The 18,126-nt window shown below is 50.6% G+C and overlaps 6 protein-coding genes across 6 annotated transcripts; 3 read left to right on the forward strand and 3 right to left on the reverse strand.

The window, feature by feature from the left end:
- Positions 1-1,815: 1,815 nt before the first annotated feature.
- N7509_010356 (copper fist DNA-binding domain-containing protein) lies at positions 1,816-3,388 on the reverse strand (the record flags this gene model as incomplete). Its single annotated transcript, XM_056634993.1, has 2 exons — positions 1,816-3,236; positions 3,313-3,388. The coding sequence occupies 2 exons, from the start codon at positions 3,386-3,388 to the stop codon at positions 1,816-1,818; spliced, it is 1,497 nt and encodes a 498-aa protein (XP_056485613.1).
- Positions 3,389-5,838: 2,450 nt separating this feature from the next.
- On the reverse strand, positions 5,839-6,739 carry N7509_010357 (uncharacterized protein; the record flags this gene model as incomplete). Its single annotated transcript, XM_056634994.1, has 2 exons — positions 5,839-6,322; positions 6,387-6,739. The coding sequence occupies 2 exons, from the start codon at positions 6,737-6,739 to the stop codon at positions 5,839-5,841; spliced, it is 837 nt and encodes a 278-aa protein (XP_056485614.1).
- An 823-nt stretch (positions 6,740-7,562) lies between these two features.
- On the forward strand, positions 7,563-10,182 carry N7509_010358 (putative C6 finger domain protein; the record flags this gene model as incomplete). Its single annotated transcript, XM_056634995.1, has 4 exons — positions 7,563-7,967; positions 8,034-8,146; positions 8,202-9,232; positions 9,290-10,182. 4 exons carry the CDS (start codon positions 7,563-7,565, stop codon positions 10,180-10,182), a joined length of 2,442 nt encoding a protein of 813 aa, XP_056485615.1.
- A 613-nt stretch (positions 10,183-10,795) lies between these two features.
- N7509_010359 (uncharacterized protein) lies at positions 10,796-12,354 on the reverse strand (the record flags this gene model as incomplete). Its single annotated transcript, XM_056634996.1, has 4 exons — positions 10,796-11,517; positions 11,616-11,868; positions 11,933-12,058; positions 12,136-12,354. The coding sequence occupies 4 exons, from the start codon at positions 12,352-12,354 to the stop codon at positions 10,796-10,798; spliced, it is 1,320 nt and encodes a 439-aa protein (XP_056485616.1).
- Positions 12,355-13,123: 769 nt separating this feature from the next.
- Positions 13,124-15,463, forward strand: N7509_010360 (putative chromatin remodeling complex subunit (Rsc9); the record flags this gene model as incomplete). The annotated part of the gene is made up of 4 exons (XM_056634997.1): positions 13,124-13,160; positions 13,211-13,546; positions 13,609-14,868; positions 14,919-15,463. The coding sequence occupies 4 exons, from the start codon at positions 13,124-13,126 to the stop codon at positions 15,461-15,463; spliced, it is 2,178 nt and encodes a 725-aa protein (XP_056485617.1).
- Positions 15,464-17,267: 1,804 nt separating this feature from the next.
- On the forward strand, positions 17,268-17,558 carry N7509_010361 (uncharacterized protein; the record flags this gene model as incomplete). Its single annotated transcript, XM_056634998.1, has 1 exon — positions 17,268-17,558. One exon carries the CDS (start codon positions 17,268-17,270, stop codon positions 17,556-17,558), a length of 291 nt encoding a protein of 96 aa, XP_056485618.1.
- Positions 17,559-18,126: the final 568 nt, after the last annotated feature.

Below are 18,126 nucleotides of genomic sequence, written 5' to 3' on the forward strand. Positions count from 1 at the left end.
ATTAATTGATCAGCTCCTAGAGCAGTTCATTCGGAACAAAGATCCAAGGACAAGGTAGAAAGACTATAAAGGCAATCCCGGTCTAGAGCCGGTCAGCAACTCCACAGGATAGCTCACTTCTTGCTCGTGTGACACATCCACAACCTCACACCAGCCCCAACCCTAGCTCCAGCCACCCAGCACTTCAGACAAAGCCAGGTCACCCCTGTTCTACCACGCGCCGTGCAGAGCTAAGCATTAGCCAAGCCCATGCACTCGAGGCTTGTATCACGAGAAAGCGGGTCAATCGGAGGCAGCGTATGTGTGGCATGGCATGCTGTACGTATCATATACCGGCGATGTACGAGGACGATCTTTTCATTGTGGCTGGCTGCTAGCTATGCACAAGCTCTCCTGACTAGCAAGAAACCTTGGAAAAATGCTTGGTATGCGGGCTTCACGCCGGCACTTTCGTTGGTATGCTTGTACACGTCCACCGTACCCGCTTCGGTGAACGGATGTGCGGTGGATGTTGAATACGAATCCTGTTACTGGAGTTTAATTTGGCTATGCTTGAATATCTTTTGGATGGTACATACGGAGTACTCTCAATGGTATTTCAGGTTGTGGCCATTCTCTTCGTTTTTGGTGCTCACCGCTACTTTGGAGGATGAAGCTTTCTTGTCAGGACTGAGTTTAGCAAAGCTTCCAAATCCAACTTAAAATATTAGAGTGCCTCAGAAATCGAAGATATAATCAGCGGCGGTAATGGTGGTTCCACTGACATTGGGGAGACATGGATATGGGGAGGTTCGAGTTCAAGTTATGCGGTTATCCATAGTTCTATGAAGCCCTGGAGGCACGCTACCAGCAGGCCCCCGGGTGAATAGCATATCGAGTTCAAGTTCAAGTTGTCATCAGTACTACAGTGGATCATAGCACATCATCCAAGAAATCTAATAACTTCAATACTAACAATCGATCTCCCGTAACGCTCTGCAGCCACAATCGAGTTAACCTTTCGCCGACTGCACGATGCAAAAACCTGCTTTGCGCTGAGGTGAGACACCAGCTCAGGTTGGTGGATTCAGCGCATGCTCACCGCCACATGCGTCTGTGAAACCATATATCGATATTGTTGTACCTAGGTCGCGGGCACGAACAGCGCCGACAGCACGCCCACGCCGACGCCCACGCCTTACCTCTTTGTGGTTCGGATGTTTTTGCCGAGAGCGCTCGTGCCCATGGGGCTACGTAGTGCGGCTGGGGAAGGGGAAAGTAGTTTACGATCGATCGATCGGGTGGGGGGGTTGGGGTTGGGGGGCAGATGCAGATGCAGATGCAAATTTGCGTCAGGTGAATGATTATCATGACAGGGTTTTGCGGTTAGGTATATGCAGTGAGACTGGTCAAAATTGCCATGTCAGATGGATGGGTATCTAGTATGGTGATATTCCGGTATGGGCTGGAGAGAGATTGTACATGTAAATAACACATTGGTCTATACATCGAGAAAAATCGAAGAAACACAATAGGAAAAAAAAAGTACGATCTGGATCATGTACAGTTTGTTGTGTAAGTGACTGAGTGAGAGTGTGCACTTATAAAACCCAAAACACGGAACCCCTCTAGATTGATGCTATCATGGAAGAGATCTAGGCTGGCTAGAAAGCAGGAAAAAATTTAAGGCATTTATCATCATCTCTCATCAAGGTCATATAAAGACGGTGTTGAGGTGGTGGTAAGGTGCCGCTAGACAGCGGAGACCCCGGGGAGGAGAAGGAAGAATTAGGACAATGAAAGAAAAGAAGAAAGGTGACAACATGACACCAGCGGCTACTGCGCCCAGGACTGGCGGAAGTAGCCCTCGTCCATAGGCGGAGTGGAGTCATCGAAGAGATTGGACGGCCAGACGGGGAGCGAATCCTGCGAAGTAGGCAGATTGTACATGTCCTGTGCAGGGACCGGCTTGGACTCGATTCCCATGCTAGCTTGTAGCTGATGCTCTAGCGCGGCGGTGGACTCATTAGCCGACTTGAGGAAATCATCGATGTTGATCGACGCGAGATCATTTGACGAGAGGAGCTGCGCTTGAGGCAGTCCGACCAATGAAGAAGCGGAGCTGATGCGGAGATGGTCCATGTCCGATGCCTCGCTGACGCTGTGCAGATCGTGCACGTCATTGTTGCCAGTGTGCGCGAGACCGGGGAGAGGTCCAAACTCATCGACTTCAGAGATGTCGCCAGAGGAAGACGGTGGCGGCAAGCCTGAGGGGTATGAGTTGTAGTCGAAGCTGGCATAGGACGGTGTCTGCGTGCTTGTTGAAGCAGGCACGTCTGAGTACAAGGGAAAGCTTGACCAATCGACTGATGGTGCACCCATGCCGGTCGATCCCTGAGGCACCTCGGAGTCGGGGGACGTAAAGTAAGGGTCTTGGTAAGGATCCTGGAATGCCATGCAGGTGATCGGAGAATTGGTGGTCGTGGTCGGGAAGGTAGTATATGTCGAGACATCGAGTGGCGGAGGTACGCTGGTGATGATTTGCTCCAGAGGGAACTTTTCCATAGTGGCGGGAGCAGATGTTGGATTGGAAGCATTATCTGCGGGCTTTTGATCCATTGAAGTAGTCGGCCTAGCAGGGGCGGCAAAGTTGTCGAGGAAGGACGGGCCGAGGGGGGTGGTGCTCGAAACATCCTCCGTGGCGGCAGCGGGTACACTGTCGGGAGAGCCATTCTGCGAGGTCTGTTGTGACTGCGATCGAGGGTCTATTGACAGGCTTAGAGGCTCGTGAATGAATGCCGATTGGGTGGTCAGAGGGAGGTGGTCCACGGATCGACGAGGCAAATCGGTCGGGTGGTGGATAGTATGAGACCGTGGGATTGTGTATGGCAATCCGCACTTGTGGGCCATGTCATTATGCTTATGGGCGGGTTTATGGTGACCGTCACGGAAGATCGTCAAGGTTGATTCGGACTTGGTTGACGTGAGGAGAGGCTTCCGTGGGAGTTCAGCAGGAACCGACGGATGAGGCACGGGCAGGCCAGTCTCCGGTACAGGGTCGAGATGAGGTTCCTTCTTCAGCGCACAGGTGCAGCGCTGGCCATGACTGCAGCCGCAATCGGGCGAGTCGGTTTTCTTCTTCTTGTGGTCGCCGCACTCGCATTTGACGTGGGTTGTCCGAGACTTGCGTAGGCCGCGGCAGTGGGTACATTGAGAGACTGGGCGGCCTTTTTTGTTGATGTGGGTCAAAGGGCGGTCTATGATGGCGAATATGTGAGTTAAAATGATCGGATCGTCACAAAGGAATGAGTCAAAAGAACGTGATCGACGTACCACTGTGGTGACAGCTGCTGACCCGGTGACCCCGGACGCAAGCTTCACAAGCCCACTTCTCACCTTCAATAAGCATCGCGGTGGTTACTGCGAGGCACACATGCGATGAATCGCGAAGGTTGTATATAATTGGGGTGTAAAGTTAAAATATTCAAAGTCGAAAAGTGTGGTCTTAAGAAAGACCACGCAATGCCGTCAAGGCGGAATCGACGAGAGTTCGGCCGCGCAGAGGGCGGGTTTAGAACAGAAACGAAGTAAAAAGGGTATCTGAGGTGAAGGTTTCCCAATGCGCGGAAGTTCACAGAACGCCGTTCCAGCAGTATACGGTGTGTCGTATCTGAGGGATTCTTTTTTTTGTCGCACGGGTCGCAAGTTGGGAGGGTCCCAAAAGAAGAAATTCAAAGGGTATCAAGAGATCAAGAGAGTCGAGTGTGAGGCTTGGAGAGAGGAGAGGAGATGAATGAGGAGGGGGGGAAAGGGGGACCAAGCCTACGCACCGTTTGGCGCCGGCCGTGAGACAGGACACCAAGTACCGGTAGTGGCGGCCAAGATAAAAAGCGTTCGATATAGAGAGTCGAGGAACACCCTATGCCATGGAGAAAAGAGGAGGAAGATGGGGCGAGGGTTAAGTAACGGGCATGGGATTTTCACTGCGCAAGTGGTTGCTGCAGTCCGCCGGAGAGAAGGCACAAGGAACGGGATGACCGTATCATTACTGTATTGTGACGGATATCTTACCAGTACCCTGTACGAGTATTGATCGGGTGTACAGAAGGTGTAGACGCTGTGTACGTAACAGCAATTGTCATTGCCAATGCCATTGCCATTGGCATTAGCATTAGCATTGTTCTCCAAGTTCCCAAGTTCTCCCAGGAGCCCCCAGAATGTTTGTACCCAGTACGGAGTATGAAGTATGGAGTGCCATCCATTATCCCTTTTGCGTGCGACCTGGACTGCAAACCCCCTTTCGCGGTGTACTGGGTATCCACTGTAGTCGAAGCCTCGGACGTGGCGGTCCCACCAGGCGGTTCTGGTCTCTCTGGCTTAGGGTTTATTTGGGCCATGATTCCCGATGATATCCATTGTGCGAAACTAGTTGATAAAGCCTAAAAAAAAGGAGACACAACCTTGGAAACAATACTATACTAGTACCCTATGGAGTGAGTAGTAGGGCATGGTCGCGAGGGCAATCCTTTTTGGGTGCCTGTCACCATATATTAGGTTCCAAGGTTCAAGTTTGCTTGGTATTCAAGACGCAGGAGGATACTCGTATGTATCTAACTGTACCCTGTACAGTCTCACATCATCAGAGCCGCCTTGCGTGGCGGGCCCTGCACGAGTTCCTCCCATTCACCCGATGGTCGCCTTGCAGCCTTCCCACGAGGAGAACATTCAGCTAACAGGAAACGCGGGAGGAAGGTACCTAGGAGGGGGGAAAAACCTGCCGTGCCACCGGTGATGGACTAGCAGACCGCCAGGAAGAATTCCCACGAACAGAACGTTGGGGACCTCAGCTCAGCCGGCGGAGTCTCCGAGCACGGGCTTCGCACGAACTCGAACCCCACCCCACGATGGATCTCGCTAGTAAAATCTGGGGCCGCACCTCCAAGCCTTTGTGACACTTGTATCCTTCTCAAGGCGCTTTTTTTTTCAGTCTTCAAGTTCCTTGTTGACCATGGTCGGTTTGGGGATGATTGGATGAGCAGGATTGGTGGTGCCAGGGGATTCCGATCACGCTAAATCATGATTTCAGGTACCAGATGTTCGAAGAAGTTTCCACGATCCCTGCAAGGCGCACCCACTGGAGGGTGATCATTCGTAACGCAACCAGAGACTCTCGCGTTTGGCGCAGTGTAGTGGGCGATCCGAAGGCAGGTTTGCTGCAGCGTATCTCTTATCCTATTCGAGGTCTGGCAGAACACGAGAGCCAGTGGCAAGTACAGTATGAGACTTGGTAGCATGTACTCCGTAGTACTCGTACATGTACAGTAATGGAGGACTACTCGTACAGCAATGATACGGTACTGCATGTCATAGCGTGGTTCAGGGCGGTTCGGATGGCGTCACTGTGTCTGCTTCGGGCGGGCTGCAGAGGGTTTTGGCGGCCAGCGGGTGGGCCCTGATCTGCGTATGCAACTGTGGACAACATCATGCCAATCAGATTCCCGAAGGGTGTGGATTCCGGTTACAAAACCGTACTCTTTGGACGGTGGGCTGAGGGCTCGCTGTATCGCTGTGGTACGCCGGGCTCATGCGTTGGCAGTACAGTAGTAGTAGTACTAGTACGAGGAGTAAATCGTGAAATCTAATTTAGGGACCCGTCGGGATGGGGATGGGGATGGGGATGAACTTGACAAATTGCGTTAGTCTCACCCAAGGTTAATCATGTCGAGAATGCCATCCTACATACAAAGCCGATCCGGCATCAAAACTGGGCTGGTTCTTGTTCTTCTGGAGCAACACCTAGACAAATCATGATATGATTGAACCTTGCACTGAGGGAGTAAGAGTAAGCGAAGACTATTCCTACTCGTTCTCTCCATCATCTTCATCGTCATCCTCGTCAGCATCCTCATCCTCATCGTCGTCCTCATCTTCCTCTTCCGTCGATGAATCAGCCGGGGCCTTCTTATCTTCAAGGAACCCGCGCCGGTACCGTCTAATTCGGTCATCGATATTCCACAGACTTAAGCCCATCTCTCTCTTTCGCTTGTTTTGTACCGTGTACCTCTCGCGTACCAGGTCGAGGAACTTCTGTCTGCCCTTCTCATATTTCTCGGGATCTGGCTCGCACCGAACTTGACCTTTCAGATCTCCCAATTCCTCCACATAAGCCCTATCATCATCGGCGATGTCAAAGCCCATGCAAACAGGACATGCCTGGTCCATCACAACACCATTCCAGGTGACAAGACTCGGAAACATTTCTTCATGATCTTGTTCCTCGGGGTTCCAAAAATCATTGAGGCAGAGAGGGCATAGCTTCCGAAAGTAATCTCGAAGCACATCCCTGGTAGCAAGTTAACTACTAGTTACCACACATTCGAGAAATCATTTCAGGCTGATCAGCTCACCTTCCATGGGGATTGACGGTAATTCGAATATTATCGTATTGACGGTAGATTCTGGACAGGGGGCGTAGGACTTCTCTGAGTGACTTGACCTCTGGATTTTCAATCTCCTCTCCGTCCTCAGGCTCATCTGTGACATAGTTTACATCTGGCCCGAACATACACCACCGACCTCGTGTGGCCGTTCTGGAATATAGTCCCCTGGAGACCATGATGGAATCCGTTCGCGGACATGGTGGATTGTCATCTGGGCAAGATCGCACAATCCAGAGGTCGGCTCCTTGGATATCGATTTTGGAGGGAAAGACCATGATGATGTCTTCAACCTCCACTGGCTCCGCGAGTCTTTCAAACATTGTGGGCAGTGGGCAGTGGGCAGTGGGCACTGGGCACTGGGCAAACCTGGAATCTTGGTAAATTTGAGACGAAATGTAAGTCGCAAAGGGTTGTGATGGAGAAGAGGTGAGACCAGGTGCGCCAGTGACGGGATCTGAAGGTGGTGAATGGGACAGCGGCAGGCACGGAAACATGACAACATTCACAGCAGGCTGCTAGCAGTGCCCATACTAGTAGTGCCTGCTATAATACCTGCTCGGGTAGGCGTGTAGTCATACAGTGCATAGAGTCTATACTGCGAACGGGTAGTGTCAAAGTAGATCAATGTTAGTTCTCTCCAGATGGATGCTATGTGAGCAGCATCGTCAGTAATCCAACGTGCCAAATACTAGCAGTTCTCACTTCCAAGGTTCCCTGTGGTTCAAAGTACCTAGAAATACTAGATATACTAGTACTACCCTACCCTAGATCTGCTGGATATAACGATAGTCACTGGCAGTGGCCCCGGGCGGGAAATAGTGTTAATCCGCTGGACACGCAGAAACGAAAGGCCGTCCTCCGCTCCGATGAACTATACCAATCTATATACTCTATCGACTCCATCTCCGTAGTAATGTAAATCCTGTCAGAGATCTCGCAAAATGGCAAAATGTTGGCGTTGCTCGATGCGGCCGCGCTAGCCCCTGCGATCGATTCCCCCCGCGAATTTTTTAGTTTAGTTGGGAGAGGGAAAAAAAACCTTGCCTCTGGCACTTCGCTCTTCACATCCTTCCATCTCCCCGGAAGCGAGCCCTCCCCCAACACATCAATCTTCCTGCTATTTTGAGTTCTTTTTTTAACAAAATGAACTCCCGTGAGCAGTCTGATCTGCCTTCCGCCCCCTCTTACCCATCCCCCAATGGTGCGCAGATGGCCCAGGGCGCTATGCAGTACTACAGCAACCGCCAACTGACGACCGACGAGCTTCTATCGGCTGAACTGTCGCGCGAAACATCCGGCCCTGGCCTTGGTGACGGCTCGAGCAATGGCGTCCACCACGGTCAGTCGATGGTTCTGGGCTCCAACAATCCTGGCGACATGGGCCGTCCCTCGTCGGAGGACCAACACGCGCATCAGCACATCCTCCATCAGTTTACCCCAAGCCAGCAGGTCGGTGTGGACCCAAACCATGACCTCAGCTATGGCGAACAGAGCGCGCGCAAGCGATCGAAAATCTCGAGGGCCTGCGACGAATGTCGGCGCAAAAAGGTATGTCAAGACACTCGCCGCGCGACGCGTGACCCACTCACTAACAATTCGATTTCTCGTCTCTAGGTGCGATGCGACGCGAGCTCGGAAACCGGCCTGGAAACATGTTCGAATTGTCGCCGTTTGGGAGTCGTCTGCCAGTTCAGTCGCGTGCCGATGAAACGCGGCCCTAGCAAAGGGTAGGATGAACCCGCGCACACGACCACAAGATGATCTCAACTAACCCATTTGCAGTTACATCAAGGAACTCGCCGAACGTCTTCATACCCTCGAAAGTCAGATGCAACCTGGAATGGCCCAAGATGTCCCCTATCAAGGCATGAACGAAGTTTCCCTCGGAAGAGGTTATCAGGACTTCACATCGCCAGTGGACACAGGATCGGCCAATCGCAAGAGAACCTACTCCGTTTTTGAGGGCCTCCCAAGCTCTTCATTTGCCCAGCCTTCATTCAATACTCGCGGGTCACAGAATGCTTTCGATGGAGCAGATGCGACGGCGGACCCATACAACCCTACTGTCGCCAGTGGCGCTGCGCCCAAGCCTGGCAACCTGTTCTGGAACCCGACTGGGTCGGAGCAAGATCTGCCCACTGGTCTTGAGATGACTGAGCTCCCCCGCCACGAAGGAGACGAAGACATGAGCCCCGTCACCCTTGACGAGACTGCCCTCGACGTTTATTACCAAGAAGTTCACACTCTCTTGCCAATTCTCCCACATACCAAAGAGCGCACGCTGGAGCTTCTCCACCAATGCCATCGCGAAGCCCAGGAAATCTTCTGCTACGCGCTATATACGGTCACTCGTACCGATCTAACCCGCGTTGCGGGGAATTTTGAAAGAGTAACCTCATTCGGCCACGCGCAAGACTTGCTTCTGTTCCATACTCGCCAACCATTGATTGTCCACTCGACACCTGTGAACTTGATTTGGCTCCAGAGTCTGTTGTTGATGACCATCGACTGTGATACACGAGGCCCAGATAACTTGGTGGGCAATGATAGCGTGCCAAAGCACACTCTGGTATCGGCCGCCAGCAAACTGGGATACGATCTGGCCAAGAGTCAGGGCCAGTTGAAGAGCAAGCGTGCTTCAGACCCCGATATTGACTCAGAAGCCAACCTCACTAGACGCATTTACGTGTCGTTGATCATCTTGGCGCGGTGGTATGCGATCAGCGTAGCCGATGCCACTGTCCTCAGTGGACAGGAGATTGGCGGTCGTGAAGATGAACGGGTTGTCGGTCAAATTACAACAGGCATTGCTTGTAAGTTTTAAAGCGCGTCGCTTCAACTGAACCAATCAATACTAACTTGCGATTTAGCTTATTCGACCTTCCTTTCTGAGATGGTTACATTGGCCACCGTCGAGCCTAATGTCTGCCAAACAAATACAGGACTGGGCCGTATGGTCGGAGCCAATCTGGTCGCCTCGCTTGAGCGCCTTTCGGATATGGAGGACATTTTCAAGATCCACGAGCTGCCCGAAAACAGCACAGCCCGCCCTCTTTTCGAAAGCCTTCAATCTCAGCTCTACTGGACTGTCCGTCTATTGATCAAACGTCATGTATTCGTCTACAGCCCATACGAGATTATATACTGCGCCCAGGAAGTCATCAACGAGTTGCACAAAGCAACACACCAGAACCGGCTCCAAACACCCTTCGACCTCCACAGCCTGGCCCTCGCCTCAATGACCCTCCTCGAAGCCACAGTTCTTCCAGAATACGCAAACGAATGCTGGGACTCTTTGCAGAAGGTCGAAGAAATACTCGACCGACGCTCGAAGCGCGCTGCCTCGGCAGCCGAATTCGAAAACATTTTCGGCACGCCTAGTTGGGACGCGAAGATCCGGGTCTTCCTCGAGTGGCGTCGCATCAAGTCGCAAGAGAGTCAGCTGCAGGAATCGATTGGCGCCATCACAAAGGTCTCCGGCCAAGGGTCTGGATCTCAACCACCGATGGGACCGAACGAACAACGCTCCCTCCAGCATCTGGCCGATCTCGCCGTTGGTGCCGAGGGCTCCGTGGCTCAGAACGCGCCATCTACCCCGCCGCCCGGTCTTTCTGCTGAGCACGGCGAGGGTTCGCCAAATCTTGCTCCGCAGCTGATGCAATCACAGAGTGGTCTTGGCCGCGTCATCGTTGACTTCACCATGCTTACCAGAGAGGGATACTTGAATGTCTTCTCTGGGTTGATCTATCGCCGGAACCGTTAGATGTTGTACTACCAATTGGCCTGGAATTTGCTTGCATTTTGCTTTCCAATGACCCGTACCTTGATTGTTCTGTTGTCTCTGCTTGGAGTTAGGGCCTGTTGTAGGAAATACCTCTGTCTCTTTTATATGCCTCAAACTCGATTTCAATATATCCTTTCTTTTTGTCGCATTCGGTCACCTCTCTACTTCTTGTTCGGACGGTTGTTTGCAGTCGGAAGGAATATAATATTTGCTCTTTTTTTCCTTAGAATACCGAAGACGTAAAGAATGCCCACCGGTGGCTTGGCGAGTGCCACGGTCCACGGGTGTTTTGTCCTATTCCATTTCTATAAAAAGTTGTTAATAGTACCTAGGTAGTCTGGAGTAGGACTTCAACCTTGTCAATAAACCTGAACATTTAGTAGTCAACTGGATTAGTATAATGCTGCTAATGCTATATCAATCAGGCATCATGGATTGCGGGAAACTGTGGCATAATTCGGGCTGAAGGATCACAACACACGCCTGAAAATTAAATATATCAGCAACTAATGGGATGGTGAAATTGCAACACATGAGCCGTGTCATCCGAAACGAGAAGGGCGAAAAGAAAAGGAAATGAAGAAATCACTCCCTACTTCTTGATGCCAAAAGCAAAACGTCTCCACGTCGCTTCGACATCCTGGCACAAAGTCATGAAGCTGTCGTCATTAATGAGCTCGCACATCCAGTTTTCCAGAAACTCCACACGTTCTGGATTTGGAGAAGAGAGATAGGCCGAAAGTTGCTTTTCGATGGAAATCGGAACCGCATGCTGCGTCGGTGATTGCGATCGTCTAACTTGGATATTGTTCGAAGTACTATTCCGAGATACCGCCGTGTAGACAGTTGTGGCAATTCGCTCGGTTGGCCTCTGGGATTGAACCTGGTTCTCCTTGTCTCTTTGAGAGTAGGGCTGTGTGCTTACTGGTTCCATCGGTTCTGGGTATGGCTGTGTTGGTACAAGTGATTGGGACGAGGCATCCGACATAATAGTATCACTGCGCTCAAGGGTATTGCGGTTGGCCTGATTCGCGAGTTGGCTGACCCTCGAAGATTTCGGCTTTTCTGCAGCCGGTTCATTTGTGGATTCTGTTCGCTTTCTCTTTGTACCGGGTTTGAGGAAGGGTAAGTCTCTCTTTGGAGGGAGGACTTGGTTCAACTTCTGGATGTCATGATATCCTTGTGTTGTAGTAGGTCGTGAGCTCGTCTCGGTATACGCTGCCTGTTGCACCAGCCCGGCGCTTTGCTCAATGGATGGTATATGTAGCATGGGTCTTGTTGGTCCCAATTCTTGGTCAGTGGGCAACATAGTGCCTGGGGTGGTGTAGGGAGAAGGCGATGGGGGGGTAGGGTACTACGAGCGTCAACATAAGGAAGGATAACAGGCATAGAGCCGGGTGAATGGGTCATACCTGCTGGCCCCTGGGCCATTTCATGAAAGGGACCGGTAGCATTGCTTTCTGGAGTCATTGCTGTGTTTCCATTTTTCCATATGATAGTCGGCGCCTGAAATGATGCCCATGAGGATGAGGACGGTAGCCGTCGCGGGGGCTGCTGCACTGCTGTTGCGTTACCCTCAGTAATAGGACAGTTAATTTCGCAGAGGAGTGAAAGTGCTGTATAAAAATCCCGATCTGCGAGAAACTTGAGTTGGAAGCGGCGAATCTGCTTCGGGATATCTTTTGGTCAGCCGTTGCCTTCGTTCATTGAGTTCTTGTCTTCTGCGTACCGATCCGTTTTGTGGGTATTTCACAGCCAGGCAAGGCGATTTTATCACAACGGCGAATGGAGATTTTGATACAGATCCATTCTGTGACGCGTTGGATTGTACGAGGCGTGCGATGTCAATCTGTTCCTATTTGTGTTCGACTCGCAATCAGCCTTCATCGCGAATGATTTTAATTGATTCGAAAGGAGGGGAGTTGACAATACCAGAACAGAATCATTTCGGATCACTTTCATAATAAGTTTCGACGATGCGGATCCGGTGGCTGCAAATTTATCGAAGATACAGACAAGATCCCCATTACCATTGAGATGACTCCAGGATAGAGGACCGGGGTGGTCGATCGGGGTTGTAGTGTATGAGAATTTGGCCAGCGATAGACGAGTCCCTGAAGAGTATTCTTGTCGAAATTTGGACTGCTGCATGGTGGTGATTCTTCGAGGCTGTGTTGAATTGGAGAGTGAATCAGTAGATAGAGTGTAGAGGTGATGGGACTCTAGTATAGTTACAGTGTATGCCACCTATATTCTCAGGCATCAACACTAGTCCCAAAAGGGGAGACTCCCCGGAGCCGGAACAACCAACTTCCGACCAACGCGCCTGGCGAAATGCGCGGACTTTGGCTGATCGTAGGATCAGTTTGGTTGATCGCAAAGCCACAGCTCCTTCAGCCCTCGAGGGCCCGCGTATAAGGAATTGACAATTATCCACCCTTTCACTCCTGTCGCCTGGTGCTACCCACCTCGCCCATCTTTTCATTACCCCTCAACTTCGCCTGGTCAGCAACTAGCTCTTCATCTTCGCCTGCGCTTCCTTTGAGCCTTCGTATCGAACGCGCCTGCGCACTGTCCCTATCAAGGTCATCCAACGATTCTACGCATGACGAATCGATCTATTCTCCTTGACCTGCGCCGTATTTACCTTCCCGAAAACATTGAAATCGCGAATCCTCCCCCTACGATTTGATTTTCTGGTTGTTCGATTCGCATCCTAGATCAACCCCAAGGGCGTCGATCAGCTACCGGTGCTGTTCCCACGACTGTATCCCGGTATCTGAAGAGGATTCGGTCTGCCTGATATTCGCTTCGACCTGACATTAGCCAAAGGGTTTAGGAAGGGCAAACATCGCAACCCTTCTGCACACTGTGACTGCATACCGACTGTGTCTAGCTGTCGCGTCCGCAGAGCCTCAAGATGTCTGCTACCACACCCCAAAGAACATCCCTGCGACGTAAGAACCCCTATCACCACCTCCTACTGAAATATGCTAACATGATACAGAGGGCTTGCGCCAGGCCCCCAAGGTCAATCAACCTTTCATTCCCGACACAGCGCCGACCCGCCGTTCGCATCACCACAGCTTTACATCTCCCCAGCCCCAAATGTCTCCCCATATGACCATGAATCCCGCAGCGAACCCGCAGAGTGCACACTTCGCAGTTGATAGCTGGGAAGGGAAAGGCCAGGCGCAAATGCCGATGTCTGTCCGGGAAGTTCCCACCCCAGGTAACCGACCGGGGCACTTTGCCAGCCTTTATGATACCCGGAGTAAAGCAGCCAAGGCCCCTGATTTCTATGATCCATACTTCCCCCTCCGATACCTCGAAGTGCCCCGAAGTGAGTCCTCTCTCTTATTCTACCCATGGCATTCATTGCCACTGACCAACATTGATTTCTAGCCGATCACATTTACAAGCGCGCTCACTACGGCCTACAGTCTGGTATTCAAGATGAGGTCGACTTTGCGCTATATCATCTGGTCCAGATATCCAACCAAAGATGGGACAAATTTAAATTTGAGGGATTTCCACTGCTGGCGGAAACTCTCATGCAGAAGGCGTTAGACGTCACATTTCTTTGCACAGGTGTCAAATGGGAATTTGAATATGACCCTCTCAAACCGTCCGACCGAGTCAATGTTCTCAACTCGTTGCATGGAACGCGAACTGTTCTTGACAAGATCCAACAAATCCCGATCACTCTGCCGTCCGATACGCTGGAGACCTCCGAGTCCAACCACTTGATTCGGAATGTGAGAGAGGCAACTTTAGTGTTGCGCAATATGGTTCTACTCGCAGAGAATGCATTCTACGTCTCTCGGTATGCCAGTGGCCTTTTACGAGACTTTCTGGTCATTCTCATGAATTTACCAAATCAGCCTCGATTTACTGAAATCAAGAATGATGCGCTCGATATCGCCGAAGAGGTGACAAAATACATGCGGACAGACGCTCAAGACCCTCTTTGGGTTTCTCTCGTTGGCTTCTTGGATTCACCAGACCGGGCGCACATCATTCGGGCTCTTTGGGCATTGACTCACTTTTCCACAGAGCTAGAGGATGGAGATGTCAACCGGGCCATCGATCACATGTCCAAACCCACTCTCCAACAGATGTACTATCACACCCTCTTGGATCTTGACAGAGATATCCTGAGCGGTGCATTGGATTTCTGGTACCAATACACACTAAGCCCCGACAACGTCGAAACCCTGATGGACGTGATCAATTTCCCCACTATTCTTGTCCCTCGTATGGTCGCACTGCTCACGTATGAAGCGCGACCGACAAAGAAGGAGACCGTTCTGCAAGAAGAGAAGGTTGCGCCTCCGCCATCAGATATCCCTCGCGTTCCACACGAGCTTTTGGAGAAGCTGATGGAGCTACCAGAACCAGAGCGGAGCTCACAGTGGCTCCGTTGCTGCTTTGTCGAGGATGCTGAGTGCGAAATTACTCAAATTGCTCTCTGGCAGGCCTACCAAACTCGATTCGCCAATCCTCAACTTCCAGGTAGCGGTGTTCTTCCCGCAGCTGAATTCATTAAGAATGTCAGCAACACCTTTACGAATGCACAGGCTCAAGTCATCAATGGCCCCGGGACCAACACCAAATTTATTATCAAGGGTATTCGGCCATTGGAAACCGCGTATACGTTCGACGGTTTCCCATATCTCTACTGCAGGTGGGCAGATAACTCAAAGCCATCGAAGATGTGCCAACGCGCATTTGTCTCCCCGCCGATCTACGAAACCACATCTTTGGCGAGCACATGAAGCTGCAACCTACGGAAACACCCGGGAAGTTCAAAATGGAAGCTGCTGAAACCCCCATCCATGGTTGTCAATGGGATAACTGCACACGATTCCGAGTCTCTGGGCCTAGTGCCAATACTTCCTTGGTTGCTGGTCACATTATCTCTCATCTACCTGAGGATAGACCTGCTGATGCGGAACCTCCAAGCACCAAGCGTCCTATTCTCCAGGAGCGAATAGTCCGCAAGTGGTACTATATGGATACCCCGATCAACGAGAAGCACGAGCCGATTGGAGTTGCATACAAGGCAGCCTTGGTGTTGCGCAACATTGCTCGCGGCCTTCCTAACCGAGAAGCTATGAAGTATGGGAATGTCTCGTGGAAGAAGGCTTGCTTTGTGAGCCAACGTGCCAAGATCGTGGAGGTCTGGGACCGCAACCGTGCACTACGCAAGGAGTTGACTGAGTTGATTATGGTTATGGAAAAGGAAGTTGACTATTGATCTTCTCCTACTCTATCATCTGTTTCCTCTTCATGCTCTGAAATTCTTTTTACGCCTGGAGCACAATTTTCCGTCTTTTGTACGACTAATACCCTTTCCCCCAAGCCTGTCCTTTTGGGGCTATCTCACCAGGGCAATTTCCGACTGATGTTCTCCCTGGTGGTTTCATATTTTCTTCAACGACACCTCTTGGCTGCAATGATAGGCCAAGCGTGGTCTTATACGCGAAAAGTATAGCGGAGTTATTTCCTGCGGGATCCGGGGTCGGCGGTTTTTCGATTTTCCGTTTCTAAATGTTTTGGCGTCTGGTCGAGGAAGATAGAGTCTGCATTCTGTCCTTTGCTTGTAATGCACTTCCTTTCTCGGTGTTGCCTGCTTTGTTTGTGTTTTACGTCTCACTGATGATTCGTGTACCATAGGGATGGAGTAGGGGCAGAGTAACTGGGCGCATAGAGCCCAACAATCTAGTTGAATTTTTTTTTCTCCCGTTGGATATTTCAGTTCTGGTAATCCTTGATTTAAAGCCTCGGCAGGGAGGCTTACTCCGATTATGCCTTCTTTCAGTTGCAATCCATGAATGTTAATGATCATTTACTGATAGGGAGGACTGGGAGATTTAAAAAACATTTACTTTAGCCACCCTGAGGCACGGGGTCTTCCAAGGTTGACCACATATACACCGGCATCGGGGAAATGCTTGGTCGCTGTTTCCAAAGGTTCCTAACAAAAAATAATAACCTTGGAATTCACGTTCTATGATAACCAACTACTAGTAGTGCTACTACTAGTTAGTAGTACTAACTAGCAGTTGATGGTTGGAGAAAGAAGGGTAGCACTAGTTAGTACCTAGGAAGTAGAAGCCTGGGGCCGAAGTGTGGGGAGCAGAACCTTGGAATGAACGCCAAATTGAACATTACCTATTAGTAGTTAGGTAGACACACAAGGATTCAAGCTCTGACGACACGGCCCCGCCCCCCAACTTACCACTGGAACTGGCACTTGAAGGCTAATTATTCAAGTTACCCCCGTGACGGTGAGCTGTTGATTGCCCCCTGTGCTGCCTGCTACCCTCACCTATCACCTCCGCATCTCAAAAGCCAACCATGGGGTGCTGTCTGAGTATAGAAGACCCTCAGGAGAGGGCACTTGCAGAATATCGACAAACTGTCACGCCTGGTTGATCCCTCAACAGCTGCCAATCAGCTCATTGAACAAAGCTGACAACTATCCTTAGAAACCGTTCTTCATAACCTACACAACTATCTGATTGAGCATAGAACTCAGGAGCAAACATATCAGGCCATATTCGATGCATATAGCGTTCAAAATTCGCCCCAGGAGCAGCCATGTAAGAGACACTTGCTGACATTAAAGAACTAGTACCCGGATATCATTAAGGAGGTGATGGCTCAGACTGAACAAAAGAAAGCTTTCGAAATCATATCTTTCTAGCCAAATTCCCGGGAACAAGTATCCCGGCCGCAGCTGTTGATGTTCTGTGGTCGTGTTTCTATTTTTATGCCTGGCACCCATTCCCACATCATGGCAATGCGGATCCCGAAAGATTAGGAAGGCCCGAATTTGAACGTGCCTTGATACTCCTTGCCTATAAAATCACAGAAACCCTGGGATCTAGGTCTGGTAAAATGTGGTCAAAAACCCACCGGGTCTATGTGCATGGCAGGCCCTGTACATGCAGACACAATGTCGACCGGATCTTGCGAAGCATCAGTCAATTGAGTTCTGATATCCCTGATTCAAACCAAACGGCTTCATCTCCGCTTCGCTTATTAAGGACGGCATGATGGATGGTGTAGCCATGATTGAGCCCAATGATGTCAAGGGAATTCCAGGCCCTGAAGAACTAGCTCCACCAGCACAGCGTCTTCTCGACGACAAACGTGCTAGCTATCGCTATCAGCTACACATAGACCATCTTGCTATTCTGATGAGGATGCTAACTAGGGTCAAACTACATGAACCAACGTGGAGTCGGCAACACTTCCATTACGGCACTCTCGAGGAACCGACACCCCAACAAGATCAGCTTGTGAATATACTCGCCAAGCAATTCAACTGTCGGGTGGTTTCTTAGTGCCGGAATTTCTTTTCTCGAGTCTCAGACATTCTGGTAAGACTCTCCTCAATCCAGAAGTATAACATGAAGTCTAACCCAACTTTTCGGTTTTAGCCAAACCTCGAGCTACATTTCCATCTACTATGGGCACTCATATTCCAGCCTCCCATCCCAGAGACTAATCCGCTATTAGGAACACATTCACAGTCAGATTCCATAACACGTGACATTCTGCGTGCTGTCTCATTATTTGTACCTCCCGTCACGGAATTCCACGGCAAACCTGAACACCATCGGAATATTAGGCCCGTCTCGTTCGAAGCAACATGCCAATCGTCAACACAAGTGTCAAATAATACCTTGGCTCTCACCAATATCATCAAGGGTCTTAGAGAGAAAGGTACCGAATCTCGGCCTCGCCTTGTTCTTTTCTTTGCACACCAAACTCAAAACCAGAGCCACATCCCGGATGTCATAGACGCTCTTTACGCTGCAATCCCGAAGGAAAAGAAAGAAAAAGAACCAGATATGCCCGGGAAGCCGGTCAATTCAGAGCTTGGCCTTCTAGAAGTCAGCCCTCCGCAGC

This window comes from Penicillium cosmopolitanum (genome assembly GCF_028827165.1).
Source record: "Penicillium cosmopolitanum strain IBT 29677 chromosome Unknown utg000009l:1.0-9042332.0:1.0-9050551.0, whole genome shotgun sequence".
Taxonomy (NCBI): Eukaryota; Fungi; Ascomycota; class Eurotiomycetes; order Eurotiales; family Aspergillaceae; genus Penicillium; species Penicillium cosmopolitanum.